The sequence below is a fragment of the Salvelinus alpinus genome, chromosome 17, assembly GCF_045679555.1.
Source record: "Salvelinus alpinus chromosome 17, SLU_Salpinus.1, whole genome shotgun sequence".
Taxonomy (NCBI): Eukaryota; Metazoa; Chordata; class Actinopteri; order Salmoniformes; family Salmonidae; genus Salvelinus; species Salvelinus alpinus.
Window position 1 is genome coordinate 25658469 of NC_092102.1, and position 19487 is coordinate 25677955.

At 42.1% G+C, this 19487-nt stretch overlaps 2 protein-coding genes across 3 annotated transcripts; one reads left to right on the top strand and one right to left on the bottom strand.

Annotated features, from left to right (window-relative positions):
• Positions 1–10527: 10527 nt before the first annotated feature.
• Positions 10528–14709, top strand: LOC139542591 (UPF0688 protein C1orf174-like). 2 transcript variants are annotated; one of them, XM_071348199.1, is made up of 4 exons: positions 10528–11174; positions 11520–11612; positions 12792–13163; positions 14209–14709. In XM_071348199.1, the coding sequence occupies exons 2-4, from the start codon at positions 11520–11522 to the stop codon at positions 14341–14343; spliced, it is 600 nt and encodes a 199-aa protein (XP_071204300.1). In that variant the 5' UTR covers positions 10528–11174; the 3' UTR covers positions 14344–14709. The 2 variants fall into 2 exon arrangements, with proteins under 2 accessions (XP_071204300.1, XP_071204301.1); XM_071348200.1 differs by having other exon boundaries at positions 10670–11023.
• On the bottom strand, positions 14576–19190 carry LOC139542590 (DNA fragmentation factor subunit beta-like). The gene is made up of 7 exons (XM_071348198.1): positions 18986–19190; positions 18710–18836; positions 18075–18260; positions 17842–17921; positions 16171–16344; positions 15931–16031; positions 14576–15771 (listed from the first exon to the last, which is right to left on the bottom strand). The coding sequence occupies exons 1-7, from the start codon at positions 19106–19108 to the stop codon at positions 15567–15569; spliced, it is 996 nt and encodes a 331-aa protein (XP_071204299.1). The 5' UTR covers positions 19109–19190; the 3' UTR covers positions 14576–15566.
• Positions 19191–19487: the final 297 nt, after the last annotated feature.

The following is a 19487-nucleotide window of genomic DNA, read 5'->3' on the forward strand; positions in this document are numbered from 1 at the left end:
TAGTATTCATCATCAAACCTAAAATAGTTATACGTCAAAACATATTCAGCCAGCTCTAGAATACAGTTTGTTGGTGGATATTCGTTAGTATCTCTGTCTCCCAAATAGTGAGCTAGGGCTGCCAGCCCCACCCCACATGGGGAAAACTTTCTATGTCCTCATTGTGGTTTTACAGACGTGTTACTTTATTCGAATATTTATCAAATGCATATTGTTATATTTGGTGCCACTTATTTCTTTTTCCTTCGCCTCCAACCCCCTTCGATGCGTGGAACGGATGTGGGTGGGGCTAGGTCTACATAAGGGTGCACATTTTTTTAAATCACAAAAATTCTGACGAAGGCCGATACGTAAGCTTATTACAGATCATTGATACTATCGAGAGCAATGTGCGGTTTCCTTTTTCCTTAATCTATTAAGTCCTACCTCAGGTAAACAGACTGAAAGGATGGGGCACCCACTTTTCGGATGTCAAGTCTCGCAAATACCTCTTTGTAGCTTCCACCACAACCTCCATTTTTTGCCAATTACGTTCCATCCCTGCAGAACAGTTGATAACCATTGCTATATATGTTAAAATCCAATCTTACTGAAACATATCACTTGTTGGCCTACCACTCTGTACTGATACAGATCTACTACTCACACCACTCCTCTCAGGATCCCTCCCCTTTGACCCATCTTCCCCTACTTTCTTCACTGCCTCAGCATATGACAACTTCTGTTCTACTCTAACCCTGGAAACCTTTCTTCTTCTGTGGATTTTATATGGCGGTTGGCAACCAACTTTAAGTTTCAAGTTTTAATGCCACATGCACAAGTACAGTGAAATACCTTTCTTGCAAACTAAAAACCCAACAATGCAATAATTAATAACAATGTATTACTAGAAAAAAAACAAGAAATAAGAAAAGGAAATATTTAAAAAGTCAGATTCAATACCAAATGTACATGTGCAGGGATACTGAACTGATGGAGGTAGATATGTATAGGGGTAAGATGACTAGGCAATAAGATAAACAGAGTAGCAGCAGCTTGCATGTGAGTGGGTGTGTAGAGTCTGTATAAATGTATGTGCATATTATGTGTGAGTGAGAAAATAATGAACTGTTTGTGTGTGTTGGAGTGACAATGTGTGTGGGTGGGGGGGGCTGTGAGTGTGCATAGAGACAGTGCAAAGATTGAAATAAAAGGTCAATAAAGATACAAGGTAAACTCATAGTCCATGTAGTTATTTTGTTAGCTATTTGTCAGTCGTAATTCTTGGGGATAGAAGCTGTTCAAGCGCACTGTTTGTGTCAGACTTGATGCACCGGTACCTCTTGCCATGCTGCAGCAGAGAAAATAGTCTATTGCCTGGGCGTTTGGAGTCTTTGACGATTTTCCCGGGTCTTCTTTTCTCACTACCTGATATAGATGTCCTGGATGGCAGGAAGCTCGGCCCCAGTGATGTACTGGGCTATCCGCACAACCCTTTGTAGCGCCATGCGATCGAGTGCAGTGCTATTGCCATACCAAGCAGTAAGGTGCATTACCTCCACCAACTGAACTGGAGTGTGGACCAGAGACAGTGAAGGTCTAAATCCTACCCAATATTCTCGTCTCTAAGGAGACGGAATACATAATTAAATATTACATCCTCTGAAGATTTATTTAGCAGTTCACTTAATCCTATCTTTTCAACACCATTACTCCTCAAAACTTATAACAGTCGCTCCCCTTTTCTTCACATATTTCTCGAACTGAAATAAAACATGTTCCACTGTCTCCATCTCCTCCTGACAATGATCACACCTCCCAGTCGGATGTTTCCCCACCAATTTCAATGTACTATTAAGCCTTGTGTGTCCCTGTCTCAGCCTTGTGATTACACTTTCCTCCCTTCTCTCTCGGCCTGAGGACCTCCCTGCCTCCACCTTTTCCTGGATCTTATACAGGTGTCTTCCCTTTCTCTCCCTGTTCCACAACTCTTGCCATTTGCTTTTAACCACTGTTCTTATTAACCCCTTGGCTTCTGCTTTACTTATTGACAATTCCATCTCAACATTTGGATGTTTAAGAGCCTGCTTGGCGATTAACATCCACCTCATTTGCTGCCAACGTTGCTTCAACAAAGTACTGAGTAAAGGGTCTGAATACTTATGTAAATGTGATATTTCAAACAAAAAATGAATTCTACATTTGCAAACATTTCTAAAAATGTGTTTTGCTTTGTCAGTATGGGGTATTGTGTGTAGATTGATGGGGGGGGGACTATTGAATCCATTTTAGAATAAGGCTATAACGTAACAAATTAATATATATTTAAGTACGGTCAAGTTAATAATTATGCTGTGGATTATGTATTAAACCACCCAGGCACATACAAGTTACTTGTCTTTCTGAACTTCAGGACCGGAATGAAACTGCTCAGACACGTTACCATGAGACCATTGGTGATTTTTAAACAGCTACAGAGTTCAATGGCTGTAATGGGAAAACTGAGGATGGATCAACAACATTGTAGTGACTCTACAATAATGACCTAAATGACAGAGTGAAAAGAATACAAATAAACATCTTGTATGGCACTAAAGTAATACTGCAAAGGAACACACTTTTTGGCCTAAATGCAAAGCCTTATGTTTGGGGCAAATCCAACACATCACTGAGTAACTGCCTCTTTATTTTCAAGCATGGTGGTGGCTGCTTCATGGTATGGGTATGCTTGACACTGGCAAACACTCAAGTTTTTGAGGATAAAAAGAAACAGGCAGAATACTAGAGGAAAACCAAGTTTCAGCAGGACAATAACCTACAACACAAGGCCAAATCTACACTAAAGTTGCTGACCAAGAAGACATTGAATGTCTTTGTGAAATGAAACACACCACATACATTTATATAGCGTAGATACTATTTAAAGACACCAATCACCCACCACCTCCCTTATCCCTTACCAGTCCTTGCAGAGCAATTAGTGACTACCAGATCAAATCAAATCAAATCAAATTTTATTAGTCACATACACATGGTTAGCAGATGTTAATGCGAGTGTAGCGAAATGCTTGTGCTTCTAGTTCCGACAATGCAGTAATAACCAACAGTAATCTAACCTAACAATTCCACACTACTACCTTACACACACACACAAGTGTAAAGGGATAAAGAATATGTACATAAAGATATATGAATGAGTGGTGGTACAGAACGGCATGGCAGATGCAGTAGATGGTATAGAGTACGGTATATACATATGAGATGAGTACTGTAGGGTATGTAAACATAAAGTGGCATAGTTTAAAGTGGCTAGTGGTACATGTATTGCATAAAGATGGCAAGATGCAGTAGATGATATAGAGTACAGTATATATACATATGAGATGGGTAATGTAGGGTATGTAAACATTGTATTAAGTGGCATTGCTTAAAGTGGCTAGTGGTACATTTTTACATAATTTCCATCAATTCCCATTTTTAAAGTGGCTGGAGTTGAGTCAGTATGTTGGCAGCGGCCGCTAAATGTTAGTGGTGGCTGTTTAACAGTCTGATGGCCTTGAGATAGAAGCTGTTTTTCAGTCTCTCGGTCCCTGCTTTGATGCACCTGTACTGACCTCGCCTTCTGGATGATAGCGGGGTGAACAGGCAGTGGCTTGGGTGGTTGTTGTCCTTGATGATCTTTATGGCCTTCCTGTGACATCGGGTGGTGTAAGTGTCCTGGAGGGCAGGTAGTTTGCCCCTGGTGATGCGATCTGCAGACCTCACTACCCTCTGGAGAGCCTTACGGTTGTGGGCGGAGCAGTTGCCGTACCAGGCGGTGATACAGCCCGACAGGATGCTCTCGATTGTGCATCTGTAGAAGTTTGTGAGTGCTTTTGGTGACAAGCCGAATTTCTTCAGCCTCCTGAGGTTGAAGAGGCGCTGCTGCGCCTTCTTCACAACGCTGTCTGTGTGGGTGGACCAGTTCAGTTTGTCCGTGATGTGTACACCGAGGAACTTAAAACTTTCCACCTTCTCCACTACTGACCCGTCGATGTGGATAGGGGGGTGCTCCCTCTGCTGTTTCCTGAAGTCCACAATCATCTCCTTTGTTTTGTTGACGTTGAGTATGAGGTTATTTTCCTGACACCACACTCCGAGGGCCCTCACCTCCTCCCTGTAGGCCGTCTCGTCGTTGTTGGTGATCAAGCCTACCACTGTAGTGTCATCCGCAAACTTGATGATTGAGTTGGAGGCGTGCATGGCCACGCAGTCGTGGGTGAACAGGGAGTACAGGAGAGGGCTCAGAACGCACCCTTGTGGGGTCCCAGTGTTGAGGATCAGCGGGGTGGAGATGTTGTTACCTACCCTCACCACCTGGGGGCGGCCCGTCAGGAAGTCCAGGACCCAGTTGCACAGGGCGGGGTCGAGACCCAGGGTCTCGAGCTTGATGACGAGTTTGGAGGGTACTATGGTGTTAAATGCTGAGCTGTAATCGATGAACAGCATTCTCACATGGGTATTCCTCTTGTCCAGATGGGTTAGGGCAGTGTGCAGTGTGGTTGCGATTGCGTCGTCTGTGGACCTATTGGGTCGGTAAGCAAATTGGAGTGGGTCTAGGGTGTCCGGTAGGGTGGAGGTGATATGGTCCTTGACTAGTCTCTCAAAGCACTTCATGATGACGGAAGTGAGTGCTACGGGGCGGTAGTCGTTTAGCTCAGTTACCTTAGCTTTCTTGGGAACAGGAACAATGGTGGCCCTCTTGAAGCATGTGGGAACAGCAGACTGGGATAAGGATTGATTGAATATGTCCGTAAACACACCAGCCAGCTGGTCTGCGCATGCTCTGAGGACGCGGCTGGGAATGCCGTCTGGGCCTGCAGCCTTGCGAGGGTTAACACGTTTAAATGTTTTACTCACCTCGGCTGCAGTGAAGGAGAGCCCGCAGGTCTTGGTAGGGGGCCGTGTCAGTGGCACTGTATTGTCCTCAAAGCGGGCAAAAAAGTTGTTTAGCCTGTCTGGGAGCAAGACATCCTGGTCCTCGACGGGGCTGGTTTTCTTTTTGTAATCCGTGATTGACTGTAGACCCTGCCACATACCTCTTGTGTCTGAGCTGTTGAATTTCGACTCGATTTTGTCTCTGTACTGAGACTTAGCCTGTTTGATTGCCTTGCGGAGAGAATAGCTACACTGTTTGTATTCGGTCATGCTTCCGGTCACCTTGCCCTGGTTAAAAGCAGTGGTTCGCGCTTTCAGTTTCACGCGAATGCTGCCGTCAATCCACGGTTTCTGGTTTGGGAATGTTTTTATCGTTGCTGTGGGTACGACATCGTCAATGCACTTCCTAATGAACTCGCTCACCGAATCAGCATATTCGTCAATATTGTTGTTGGACGCGATGCGGAACATATTCCAATCCGCGTGATCGAAGCAGTCTTGAAGCGTGGATTCAGATTGGTCGGACCAGCGTTGAACAGACCTGAGCGCGGGAGCTTGTTGTTTGAGTTTTTGTTTGTAGGCTGGAATCAACAAAATGGAGTCGTGGTCAGCTTTTCCGAAAGGGGGGCGGGGGAGGGCCTTATAAGCGTCGCGGAAATTAGTATAACAATGGTCTAGTGTTTTTCCAGCCCTGGTAGCACAATCGATATGCTGATAGAATTTAGGGAGTTTTGTTTTTAGATTAGCCTTGTTAAAATCCCCAGCTACGATGAATGCAGCCTCAGGGTGTGTGGTTTCCAGTTTACAAAGAGTCAGATAAAGTTCGTTCAGGGCCATCGATGTGTCTGCTTGGGGGGGAATGTATACGGCTGATTATGATTGACGAGAATTCCCTTGGTAGATAATGCGGTCGACATTTGATTGTGAGGAGTTCTAGATCAGGTGAACAGAACGACTTGAGTTCTTGTGTGTTGTTATGATGATCACACCACTTCTCGTTAATCATAAGGCATACCCCCCCGCCCCTCTTCTTACCGGAAAGATGTTTGTTTCTGTCGGCGCGATGCATGAAGAAACCAGCTGGCTGCACCGACTCCGTTAGCGTCCCTTGAGTTAGCCATGTTTCCGTGAAGCAGAGCACGTTGCAATCCCTGATGTCTCTCTGGAATGCTACCCGTGCTCGGATTTCATCAACCTTATTGTCAAGAGACTGGACATTGGCGAGTAGTATGCTAGGGAGTGGAGCGCGATGTGCCCGTCTCCGAAGCCTGACCACGAGACCGCCACGTTTTCCCCTTTTTCGGCGTCGCACAGGGTCGCCGGCTGGGATCAGATCCATTGTATTGTGTGGAAGGCAAAACACTGGATCCGTTTCGGGAAAGTCATATTCCTGATTTGGACAAAGCCAGTATGGTTGCCATTTATGACTGTATAGTCCAATATGAATGTTCAATACGGGTGAGCAAATGTGGCTCATTTCACAGTGGTTTCAGAGGCCTGCAATAAAAGCTATGACGCTAATATTGGTGTAAACTCTACATAGCTGTGTTCTGTTGGTGTCACTGGGTAGGCTGATACCCCATTTCATGGGTGGACACTCCATAGGTAAGGCTGTGGTTCGATCCAACAGACAGTGAGTCACATGTCCGTGGCTTGCTATATAAAGCAGGCAGACAGGCATCGAGGCGTTCAGTTATTTTTTTATTGTATTTTTTATTTCACCTTTATTTAACCAGGTAGGCTAGTTGAGAACAAGTTCTCATTTGCAACTGCGACCTGGCCAAGATAAAGCATAGCAGTGTGAACAGACAACAACACAGAGTTACACATGGAATAAACAAGGGACCTATTGTTTGATTGAATGTTAGAATGTGTAAAACGAGTGATCTAAGCAACTGAGTGTGGTATGATCGTAGGTGCCAGACTCACCGGTTCCAGTATCTCAGAAACGTCCGGCCTCCTGGGCTTTTCACTCACGACAGTGTCTAGGGTTTACCGAGAATGGTGCAACAAACAAAAAACATCCAGTCAGAGGCAGTCCTGTGGGAAAAAACAGCTTGTTGATGAGCAAGGTTGAAGGAGAATGGCAAGAATTGTGCAAGCTAACAGGCGGGCCACAAACAGACAAATAACGGACAAGTACAACAGTGGTGTGCAGAACGGCATCTCGGAACTAGTCGGTCCTTGTCGCGGATGGGCTATTGCAGCAGACGACCACACCGGGTTCCATTCCTGTCAGCTAAAAACAAGAAGAAGCAACTCCACTGGGCATGGGATCAACAATGGACAATTGAGGAGTGGAAAAACATTGTCTGATGGCAGTGTTAGGGTCAACGGTACAGGCTGGTAGTGGTGGTATAATGGTGTGGGGAATGTTTTCCGGGCACACTTTAGGTCCCTTGATACCAAATAATTAATGCCACAGCGTATCTGAACATTGTTGCTGACCAGGTGCATCCTTCTGTGACTAGAGGGGGTCCACCCGGTACTAGATGGGTGTACCTAATAAACAGGCCACTGAGTGAACTGTTTATGAATTATTATATTAATATGTAAAATGTTTGTATTTTAGCAGACACTCTTATCCAAAACTACTTACAATTAGTGTATGCATCTTAAGATAGCTAGGAGAGACAGCAACACATCAATCATATCAAGTACATTTTCCCTCAACAAAGTATTTCTCAGCAAAGTCAGGGCTAGTTGGGGGGGGGGGGGGGGAGTGAGAGAGAGGCGCCGTGAGAGAGAGTTATTTAAGATACTCCTCAAAGAGGTAAGGTTTCAGATGTTTTCGAAAGATGAGCAGGGACTCCGCTGTCCTGACATTATGGAGAAGCTTGTTCCACCATTGGGGTGCCAGGACAGAGAAGAGCTTCGAAGGTTGAACACAAGGTGGGCTGCGGCATGAACCACACATAATCTGGTCCTGTTAGTTACCATTATAATCTCTATGTTGACACTGGTAGCCAATTTCGGGTTCATCAATGTTACCTGACAGGAGAACCATCCCTCCTGCGGGATAGTCAATTTTATTCCTTTTATGTCCTGTGAAGTAGCAACCATTGTACTTGTCAGATTTCAGCTGCATCACTAAGCACTCTGCAGTCTTCTTGTATTCGTCCTTGAGTTTAGGCTTTTGGATGGTTTGAGCATAACTATGCACTTGTGAATAAGTGAATGAAAGGTCTGTCACATGGATTCTTTCCTCTCAGAAAATAGAAGGGCAGATTACAATTTACAGTATGTTTGGTAAACTTAGATACATCTTTTGAGTATCACTTCTTGACAGTGCCAACCACTTTCAGGGTGAAAAAAGGAGAGGGTCTAGAACTGAGCCCTTGGGGACACCAGTAGTGAGAGCACGTGGTGCAGACACAGATTCTATCCACGCCACCTGGTAGAAGCAACCTGCCAGGTAGGATGCAATCCAGGAGTGTGCAGAGCCTGAGACGCCCAGCCCTGAGAAGGTGGAGAGGAGGATCTGATGGTTCACGGTATATAACAACAGTCCAACCTTGTTTAGCATTATATAATCCAAATAAGGCATTATTCCACTATTTGTATCCATTTGTATCAGTTTCAATGGGGGACTCTATTTTGAAGGCAAACTGCAAATTCCACTATTGTGGCAAATCCTTATTGTGGCTAGCTTCACACAGGTTGAAAGCGCCACAAGACCTGGGATTGCTTCCAATTGTGGATCCACAAGGGTTGACCAGCACAGTCCATCTGAGATTGTCAAGCCATAGACATAGATAGAGGACTCATTTTTATATCTGTGCCACTATAGAGTTTGTGACAGCATGGGCAGCGCCATTGAGGCTACAATCTATAGTAATCCACCCAGTTTACAACTTTAAAATGGCAGAAGCATTGTGGAAGCCCTCAATAAATCCTGCCTATTTCTACAAATTATCTTAAAATGTGATTTTATACCAACCTTAATCCTAACCTTAACCACACTGCTAATCTTATGCCTAACCTTAAATTAAGACCAAAAGCAACCCCCCCCCCCCCCCCCCAAAATCACATTTTAACGATCTAGCCAATTTTTATCCCCAATAGGGTCCAGCTACGACCTCATCTCTCAGAGCAGTCATCATCCCTCAGGGTCTCTATGCTGCCACCTACTGATCAAATCAAATTGTATTTGTCACATGCGCCGAATATAACGTAGACCTTACCGTGAAATGCTTACTTACAAGCTCTTAACCAACAATGCAGTTCAAGAGATAGAGTTAATAAAATATTTACTAAATAAACTGCAGTTAAAAAAATCTACGAATCAATCAAAAAGTAACACAAGAAATGTACATAACAATAACGAGGCTATATACAGGGGTTACTGGTACCGAGTCAATGTGCAGTTGGACAGGTTAGTCGAGGTGACTTGTAAAGTGACTATGCATAGATAAACTGCTGCTAATTGCTGTTTATTATGTAAATAGGGTCAATGTAAATAGTCCAGGTGGCCACTTCAGTCCCCGTCAACTTTAATGGGGGCCTGTTTGGCCCTCCTTTTCCTATAGTCCACGATCAACTCCTTTGTCTTGCTCACATTGAGAGAGAGGTTGTTGTCCTGGCACCACACTGCCAGGTCTCTGACCTCCTCCCTATAGGGTGTCTCATCGTTACATTTACATTTACATTTAAGTCATTTAGCAGACGCTCTTATCCAGAGCGACTTACAAATTGGTGCATTCACCTTATGACCTCCAGTGGAACAGCCACTTACAATAGTGCATCTAAATCTTTTAAGGGGGGGGGGGGGGGGGGTCAGAAGGATTACTTTATCCTATCCTAGGTATTCTCGTTGTCGGTGATCAGGCCTACCACTGTTGTGTTGTAAGCAAACTTAATGGTGTTGGAGTCGTGCTTGGCCACGCAGTCGTGGGTGAACAGGGAGTACAGGAGAGGAATAATCACGCACCCCTGAGGGTGTTGAGGATCAGTGTGGCAGATGTGTTGTTGCCTACCCTTACCACCTGGGGGCGGCCCGTCAGGAAGTCCAGGATCCAGTTGCAGAGGGAGGTGTTTAGTCCCAGGGTCCTTAACTTAGTGATGAGCTTTGTGGGCACTATGGTGTTGAATGCTGAGGTGTAGTCAATGAACAGCATTCTCACATAGGTGTTCCTTTTGTACAGGTGGGAAAGGGCAGTGTGGAGTGCGATGGAGATTGCATCATCTGTGGATCTGTTGGGGAAGTATGCAAATTGGAGTGGTTCTAGGGTTTCTGGGATGATGGTGTTGATGCCAAATAAAATAAAATCAAATACAATTTATATATATAGCCCTTCTTACATCAGCTGATATCTCAAAGTGCTGTACAGAAACCCAGCCTAAAACCCCAAACAGCAAGCAATGCAGGTGTAGAAGCACTTGTGTGAGCCATGACCAGCCTTTCAAAGCACTTCATGGCGTACCGAGTGCTACGGGCGGTAATCATTTAGGCAGGTTACCTTTGCTGCCTAATATGTTATCTCTCAGTGCAGTGCATCTCTCAAAAAAAGTGGGGGTTTCGAAAGGAACCAATAAGGAGAAGTGGGGGACTCAAGACGTCGTTTGGGTTATCTGACGTCAGTCATGGTCTGCAGAAATTAAATGAAGGAATATCCGTTATGCAACAACAAAAAAGATTAACTCACTGTGAGTTGTCTTTGAACATTACCTTCAGGTAGCCGTGTACGTAATGTTACGTTTTTCGTAAATGCTAGCTAACGTTAGCTACATTAATTAATTTAATCCTTATATGGTTCCTTTCGAAACGCCCACTCCTTTCGACATCCCCACTATTCCTGAGAGATGTACTGCACTGAGTGTAGGTGGCAGCATATCAGTAGGTGACAGCATAGAGACCCTGATGGATGACTGAGATAATGTCGCAACTGGCCCCCTCTCAATTTTGACTTTGTGGCTGTACTAACTAGTTGAAACCAGCAGATTACCTCAATCAGCCCGGTGTAGAGGTCGAGGTAACCCTACTGACGCATATGCTGTTTTGTACTCCAAATCTGGAAACGGAAAATGTTTTACTTGCACGTGACTTCTATACAGAAACATTTTGTCGGATTCGGAAGCTGTCTCGGTTCACCACTCCTCAGACTCTAAAACACCACGGCGTCGCTTGGTGCGTGCTTTATCAGAACCACGATTTTACAGTTTGTTGACTACCTGTATTTACAATAAAATTACTGGATTTTATTAGCTACATCCACTGACTTTGTGAAAAAAGCGACTGTTTACAAGATTGCAAGCCAGCGACCGACATAGCTATCCAGGTAACGTTAAGCTTGTCAGAGTTGGCTAGTTACTGCAGCTACTAACGTGAAGTTAGCTAGTTAACCTCCCACAACAGTATTTCTATAATTTTTAACACTTCGGGTAGTTATCTATTACATTTTCCATTGTCTTTGGGAATTGTTTAGTCTTTTATCAGCTTACTAACTAGCTAACGTTAGTCTGTTAGCTAAGTTAGTGGGGCAGTAACATCGGAGTTTAGTCGGCTAAAAGTGGGGCAGTAATGTTAGTTGGCTTGATCTTACAGTTGGTTAGCCAACTAGAAGTGTTAGCTAATGTCCAGTTGTCCAACTGAGTTAACAAAATGTGTGAACTCCTCATTTCAGATGCCGAGTCGAGTTAGCAACTTGAAGCGGCGAAAGGGGATGTGCACTGTTGCCTCAAGCGGTTTCCATCTCGAGGTGAAGAGTTCAGATAAGGTCGGTGAATGTTGTTTTTAGTTCTTCTCAGTTTTCATTTTACATTATGGATTACGCAAGAGTAAAGTACTTAAGTAAAAATACTTTAAAGTACTACTTCGTTTTTTTGGGGTAACCGTACTTTACTATGTATTTTTTAAACTTTAGTACATTCCTAAAGAAAATAATGTACTTTTCACTCCATATATTTTCCCTGACACCCAAAAGTACTCGTTACATTTTGAATGCTTAGCAGGACAGAACATGGTCCAATTCACAGTTACCAAGAGAACATCCCTACTGCCTATGATCTGGCGGACTCACTTAACACAAATACTTTGTTTGTAAGTGATGTCTGAGTGTTGGCATATGCCCCTGCCTATCCATACATAAAAAAAGAATAATAGTGATCTGGTTTTCCTAATAAGGAATTAGAAATTATTCTTCCTTGTACTTTTGATATTTAAGTATATTTTAGCAATTCAAATCAAACTTTGTCACGTGCCGAATACAATAAGTGTAGACATTACTGTGAAATGCTTACCTACACGCCCTTAACCAACAGTGCAATTACATTTACTTTTGATACTTAAACTAACAACACCACTTAAACTAATAACACCACTTAAACTAATAACAACACCAGTTAAACTAATAACACCACCAGTTAAACTAATAACACCACCAGTTAAACTAATAACACCACCAGTTAAACTAACAACACCACCAGTTAAACTAACAACACCACCAGTTAAACTAATAACACCACCAGTTAAATTAATAACACCACCAGTTAAACTAATAACACCACCAGTTAAACGAACAACACCACCAGTTAAACGAACAACACCACCAGTTAAACGAACAACACCACCAGTTAAACGAACAACACCACCAGTTAAACGAACAACACCACCAGTTAAACGAACAACACCACCAGTTAAACGAACAACACCACCAGTTAAACGAACAACACCACCAGTTAAACGAACAACACCACCAGTTAAGTATATTTAAAACCAAATACTTTTACTCAAGTAGTATTTTACTGGGTGACTTTTATTTGAGTCATTTTCTGTTAAGATATCTTTACTTTTACACAAGTTTGACAGTTGGGTACTTTTTCCACCACTGGGATTGTCATTAAGTGTCATGGAAGCCTGTTATTATTTTTAATAAGTTGTTGTTTTGACTTTATAGAGTTCAGGGAAGAGGAGGCATGTTAAAAAAATGAAAATTGAAGACTCAAAAACAGAAATGCCCCTGAATGACTGGATGGTTGGTGGTTGTAGGGAGTCAACAACCATTTCTGAGAGGCTCAGCTGTGATGGTTGCGAGAGGCCTGAAAAGACAAGTTGTGGAGCACCACCAGACCTGGAGGAATTGTGGGAGGGTAAAGAGAACGGTGTGCGATTGGAGTTGAATTACTGTCGAACAAACGGGTTGCCAGAGAAGATGGCGGATGACGAAACAGAAGAGGGTGTTGTGATTGACAAGAGCGTCTTCCTTGATGATGACAGTAACCAGGTTCTTCCTGTGGAAAAGTTCTTCGGAAACATGGAAGTTGTGCAGGTGAGACGAGATTTTTATAACAAGTGCTAGGTGTGATAAACAAGATCCTGGTCTGATGTTTGGAGCACAATGGCTGCGTTTTACACAGGCAGCCAATTATTTAGATTTTTTTTCATAAAAAATGGGTCTTTTGACCAATCAGTACAGCTCAGAAAAGCTATTTTTTTGGTGGGAAAAAGATCAGAATTGGGCTGCCTGTGTAAACGCAACCAATAAAGGTTTCCATCCAACCTTTTTATGTGAGTAATTCTGCTTTCATGTGCTAGTCGGAACAAGAAAGCATGTGGGAAATTTCACAGTTAACTGGTTGAATGTGGCACGTGTATCACTATAACAGGTTAGCAAGTTGGACATTTCCGAGTTTCCTATTTCCGACAAGCGCGTGAAAGTCAGAACAGGCCTGATGGAAACGAATGTCGGTAAACTTCCCAAATGTCTACAAAACTAAATACGCTAGACAAGGTGGGATCTTTTTGTCTGTAAAATTAATTGTGAGAAATGGCAGCAGAAACTCATGTGTTGTACCAACTCTGGTCTTGGCATGTGCTCTCTAGCCAACAGCACAGGTATAATCTACATGATGAGATTATTATGGATAAGGGCGAGAATATTTTTATTTGTCAAGCATCGATCATGCCACCAGAATCCGACCCATCTATATTTATTGGAAAGGAGCATCAGGATCACTGTGCACTTTCATCACCTTGTGAAGTTCATCATAACTTATTTAATCTGTAGCCTAAAACTGCATGGTTTCCAGAGTTATAGTGGGAGGATCACACACCATAACATCACGTGACTCCCAAGTTTACTTCGATATGATAGTTATTCTATCAATATTTCCACGGCCAATTCTTGCATAATTAATTTCACTGACAAAGATCCCACCATGTCAAACGAACAAATTCTGTCTGCATTTATAAAATTGTACCAAAATGTTGTTTCCATCACAGCTGTCGTGATCGTCTTTTTATATGGTATGACTTTTTTCGCATAAAGACCTAATGGAAACATGGTTATTGACATGCTGTTATTTGCCTTGTAGGATTGTCCACGGAGATCTACGGCCACTTCGACCTTCAGCAGGAGGGAGCACAGGAGACGACAGTACTATGCCAAAGATGACAGTGATGAAGTGGGCTACACAGAAATGCATCAAGATGAAATAGTTGGCACTTAATTTACAGAAGTAACTCATTCCTATCAATGGGATGGAATAAAAACCTGTCCTTAAACGACCTTAATGTCACAGTTGAGCCCGATAAAGTGCATTCGTTCAACAGAACCAGGGTATCAAGTTAATGTTTTGCCAGCATATACCCTAAAGTTATACATTTTTGTATTGATATTTGCACTAACAAAACTTCTCGCTTTTCAATTATCTATACTGTATATTGTTTAAATAGTACAGGTTAAGTGCTCATTGTTTTCTTTTTATTGTATCTTTTACAATATTGTTACTGAATGCCTTATGTATGCACAATATTTGTAGTCAAAGTTGCACTGCCAATACAAGGAAACTTAAATAAAGTTTCAATTACCTGTCTGCTGTTTTGTATTGTGCTATTGAAACTAAGCAGAACTTTATCACATAATTATCTAATTACACTTACAGGCGATGGAGCTGTGCTCAAATCAGCTGTAATCATCAAATCTGCTTGACTCCAACAATAGTAAAACCTTAAATATTTCAACCCCCCCACCCTATGCACTTGTGGAGCGCAGAGGATTTGACAGATGTAATCAATATGGTAATAGCTCCACCTAGCCCTCTGATAGGCTGGGTGGAAGTTTAACCATTTGCTTATACCAATCAAATCCTCTCAGATCACCAGGGGTGCATTCAGTAGTACAGAACAATGTTAAGCATTTCATTTCAACGGAAGCAGTATTGTTCTGAGCGAATAGTTGAACGGTGTCATTATGGTGGCCCAGAGAGCGACTGTACGGTGTGTGCGACACATTTTGCCATTTGAAATGGTCACATCCATATTGATCAGGCCACACCCACCAAATGTACCTCAAAGGCTGTTGAAGACTGGTGTGCGCTGTATTGGAGGAAACGTGTCGTTCAGTACAAACTGACACGCGACGTAGCAAATGTTGAATCGAACGGAACGTACCCCTGTGTGTAGGGCTCGGGACGATTTGCGATTGGTCCATTGACTATTACCTAAACAATAGCTCATGATGAAGTGCTTTAAAATCACTATCACAAAATTATCAATAAATAAGCTGTTCTGATTAGTAGCAGGAAACAATGTTCCCTGCCCATAATTACATTTAGTTATTTACCAGTTATCATGCGTCTTGCACTTCATCCGTTAGCTAGTTAATAAAGAAATACAAAATTCAAGAATAAACAGTAGAAAAACATATACCCTGCATCTTCACTTTAGAGAATCATTTTCGTTTGCCCTGTTTGTAAATTTTCCTTTTGTCACAGAGCAAGTCATGTGCACCTTTCTTATGGCATACAATATGTACCAGCTTCAGATTCTCCCGAGTAAACAGCAGTTTGTAAAAATAGTCCAGGTTTATGTTGGTGCTCTTGTGTTTCTGCAGTGCTTCCACCAGGGTAGGAATGACTGTCCTCTTCTTTTCAATCCTGGAACAGAAAGAGATTTCAGTCTAGATTTGATAAAACTTGTCCTTAAACGACCTTAACAATTGCAATTGATAATCAAGCAAGCTTTTTTGTTACTGTTTACAAACAACTTTGAGCTTAACATTCTGAATATTTATAACCTTTATTCACTAAACCCACCCGTGGTCCAAGTTCCAGGTGCTAAAGAGAATCCTGCTCTCTCGGTTTCCATAGGGGTTGATTGAGTGAAGGGACTTGCATTCATCATGGTCAAAAGCACCCTGAGGAAAGGAGAGAGATGGGAAAGGACACAGGCTGTAAGACAGGATGCTACTGAGCCAAACATGATCTGGTCCTGTTAGTTACCATTATAATCTCTATGCTGACACTGTTAGCCAATTTCGGGTTCATCAATGTTACCTGACAGGAGAACCATCCCTCCTGGGTGCATAGTCGATTTTGTTCCTTTTCTTTCCTGTTGAAGTAGCAACCATTGTACTTGTCAGATTTCAGCTGCATCACTAAGCACTCTGCAGTCTTCTTGTATTCATCCTTGAGTTTAGGTTTTTGGATGGTTTGAGCATAACTATGCACCTGTGAATAAGAGAAAAGTCTGTCACGTGTATTCTTTCCTCTCAGAAAATAGGGCAGATTACAATTTACAGTATGTATGGAGTAGGCTTGTTATGAGGTACGGCTTTTGAGGATCACTTCTTGACAGTGCCAACCACTTTCAGCATAAAACCAAAGCATCAGTAATATACAGTGCCACCAGAAAGTATTCACACCCTTTTTCCCACATTGTTACAGCCGGGAATTTAAAATGTATTAAATTGAGATTGTTGCTGTCACTGTACCTCATGTCAAAGTGGAATTGTTTTAACGTTTTTTACAAATTAATTAAAAAGGAAAAGCTGAAATGTCTTGAGTCAAGAATTCAACCCCTTTCTTGCAGAAAGCCTAAAGTTCAGGAGTAAAAATGTCCTTAAGTCACATGAGTTGCATGGACTGACTCTGTGCAATAGTGTTTAACATGATTTTTGAATGACTGCCTCATCTCTGTACCCCACACGTAAAATTATCTGTAAGGTCCCTCAGTCGAGCAGTGAATTTCAAACAGATTAAACCACAAAGACCAGGGAGGTTTTCCAATGCCTCGATAGATTACTTTAAAAAAAAGCAGACATTGAATATTCCATGAGCCAGAGTTAAATGGCATAGAAGACTGAGGATGGATCAACAACATTGTAGTTACTCCACAATACTAACCTAAATGACAGAGTGAAAAGGAAGCCTGTACAGAATAAAAAAATATTCCAAAACATGCAACAAGGCACCAAAGTAATACTGCAAAAAACGTGGCAAAACAATTCACTTTTTGTCATGAATTCAAAGTGTTATGTTTGGGGCAAATACAATACATTCTCCATATTTTCAAGCATGGTGGTGGCTGCATCATGTAGGTATGGGTATGCTTGTAATCGTTAAGGACTGGGGAGTTTTTCAGGATAAAAAATAAATGGAAAGGAGCTAAGCACAGGCAAAATCCTAGAGGAAAGCCTGGTTCAGTCTGCTTTCCACCAGACACTAGGAGATTAAATCACCTTTCAGCAGGACAATAATGTAAAACACAAGGTCAAATCTACATGATTTGCTAACCAAAAAGCCAAATGTTCCTGAGTGGCCGAGTTACAGTTTGGACTTAAATCTACTTAAATCTATGGCAAGACCTGAAAATTATTTTCTAGCAATGATCAACAACCAACTTGACAGAGCTTGAAGAATTTTGAAAAGAATAATGGGCAAATGCTGCACAATCCATGTGTGGAAAGCTCTTAAAGACTTGCCAGCTGGAATCACTACCAAAGGTGCTTCTACAAAGTATTGACTTAGGGGTGTGAATACTTATGTAAATTTGATATTTCTGTATTACATTTGCCAACATTTCTAAAAACATGTTTTCACTTTGTCATTATAGGGTATTGTGTGTAGATGTATAAAAAAAATATTTAATCAATTTTGAATTCAAGCTGTAACACAATGTGTAATAGGTCAAGTGGTATGAATACTTTGAAGGCACTGTAGCTTCACCTCCTTCATGTATCCACGAATCCTGCTCTCACAGTTGTACTTCATGTAGGCCGATTTGGTCTTAAATCTGTCATCAATTCCTGAAAGCCCAAAAATAGAACGGTATAACCGTAAAGAGACAGTTTGTTTCAGATTAAAAAATAAAAATGTAATTATATTTCTCCATCTTTCTTTTGGCTGCCACATCATTTCCTGCAGAATTTCTATCCATCCCAAGATTGATGACTTGTTACCTTGGAACCAGTCTTCATCGTCTTCTCTGTTTTCAGTCTCAGAGCTGTCCTTCAAGTGCAGGAGCAGGTCCCCCAGGAGTCTGCGTCTCTTTGGAGACCTCTCGTCTGAGAGAAGCCACTTAGCCGCATCAATCAGAAGATCTGAGTTCCTGTCGGTGTCCAGCAACCGGCCTATGTCGCAGACAACTGAAATAATCACAAATCATAACAGTTATTTTAATTGGTTCACAGAACAACCTCTTTTAACCTAAACATCCGAGTCATGGCACCCATGTAACCGACTGTATTTGAAGCCCAGATAGCCCCACTGGCAAGTATCACTGGCAGGCATGGTTAGGCTACTCAATACGTGAGCGTGGTTAACCGCTATTCCTACAAGTGAAAGCAAGGCTATATTTCTATTACTTTTACAAAGGCATCCCTTTCAAATCAATCACCACAAGGTTATGCATATTTGTATAAGTGCATATTTAAGTTGGTATTGTTATCATTTATTTACCATGCACAGCTACATAAAGTAGGTCCTAAACCCTATATGAATGTGCATTGTGCATGCCACCAAGTCTGAGGTTGTTAGTTGGCTAGTTACTATGTTTCTTTTTTACAGTCTTAGTTACTTTTAATGTTTCACTCACATCCGTTCCACCTCTCATCCATGGCAAGAAGGACAAGTTCAACATTGTCTGGAAGACTTCGGAAATAGTCCTCTGTCAATTCTGTTCCATCTTCATACAAGGAAATATGCGAACCGACGAGTGGAACCTAGAAGAAAATGATTCACATTATAATTTAAACAAAATAATTAACTTTCATTATCGCCACTTCCTGGTTGCAAGTCTAGACCCGCTGTTATGGTCTGGTAGTAGCAGTAGAATGTGCTAAACATAGCAAGCTACTGGACGAAATCGTACCTGTAGAAGTTTACTCCCCTTTTTGAGAAGCTCTTTCAGACTTGTTGCAGCCACCCCATATTTTTTTGTATCATTCAGGCTTCTTATTTTGACAACTTGTTTTTTTCTTTGAAGTCCAAACATTGCGCCTTTTCTTCTATGAAGACCAATGTACAGAAACACACAAAGAAACGATGCATGCTGCCAGCTACAGGATAGGTTGGGAAATTATACAATATACTGCCATCTAGCGTTTTAGAACAGCACGTGCACACAGTTGACAGTGTCACTCAGCTGCTTCGAAAATATCCTGTAGCAGATGCAGATAAAAAGGTGAAGAGGATCTCAATTGTTATAGTACTTATATTCTGTATGTCAGGGGCCTGATTTTTATAGGTAACCGTATCCTACTTGATTCTATTGTGTGGCCACATTATCCGTTCTTACAAATTTGCTCTCTAGGATGCAAGTTTTGGTCCAGAGCATAGACATATTTAGACCAGAGTTCACAGACCATCAAGCT

Excerpts from the sequence above, each read along its gene's own strand:
- LOC139542590 (XM_071348198.1), bottom strand. The coding sequence starts at position 19,108 with ATGTTTGGACTTCAAAGAAAAAAACAAGTTGTCAAAATAAGAAGCCTG. Across the intron at positions 16,345-17,841 it reads TTCGTGGATACATGAAGGAG|GTGCATAGTTATGCTCAAAC; the intron begins GTGAAGCTACAG and ends TCTTATTCACAG. Across the intron at positions 16,032-16,170 it reads AGGGATGGTTCTCCTGTCAG|GGTGCTTTTGACCATGATGA; the intron begins GTAACATTGATG and ends TCCTTTCCTCAG.
- LOC139542591 (XM_071348199.1), top strand. The coding sequence starts at position 11,520 with ATGCCGAGTCGAGTTAGCAACTTGAAGCGGCGAAAGGGGATGTGCACT. Across the intron at positions 11,613-12,791 it reads AGGTGAAGAGTTCAGATAAG|AGTTCAGGGAAGAGGAGGCA; the intron begins GTCGGTGAATGT and ends TTGACTTTATAG. Across the intron at positions 13,164-14,208 it reads GAAACATGGAAGTTGTGCAG|GATTGTCCACGGAGATCTAC; the intron begins GTGAGACGAGAT and ends TTTGCCTTGTAG.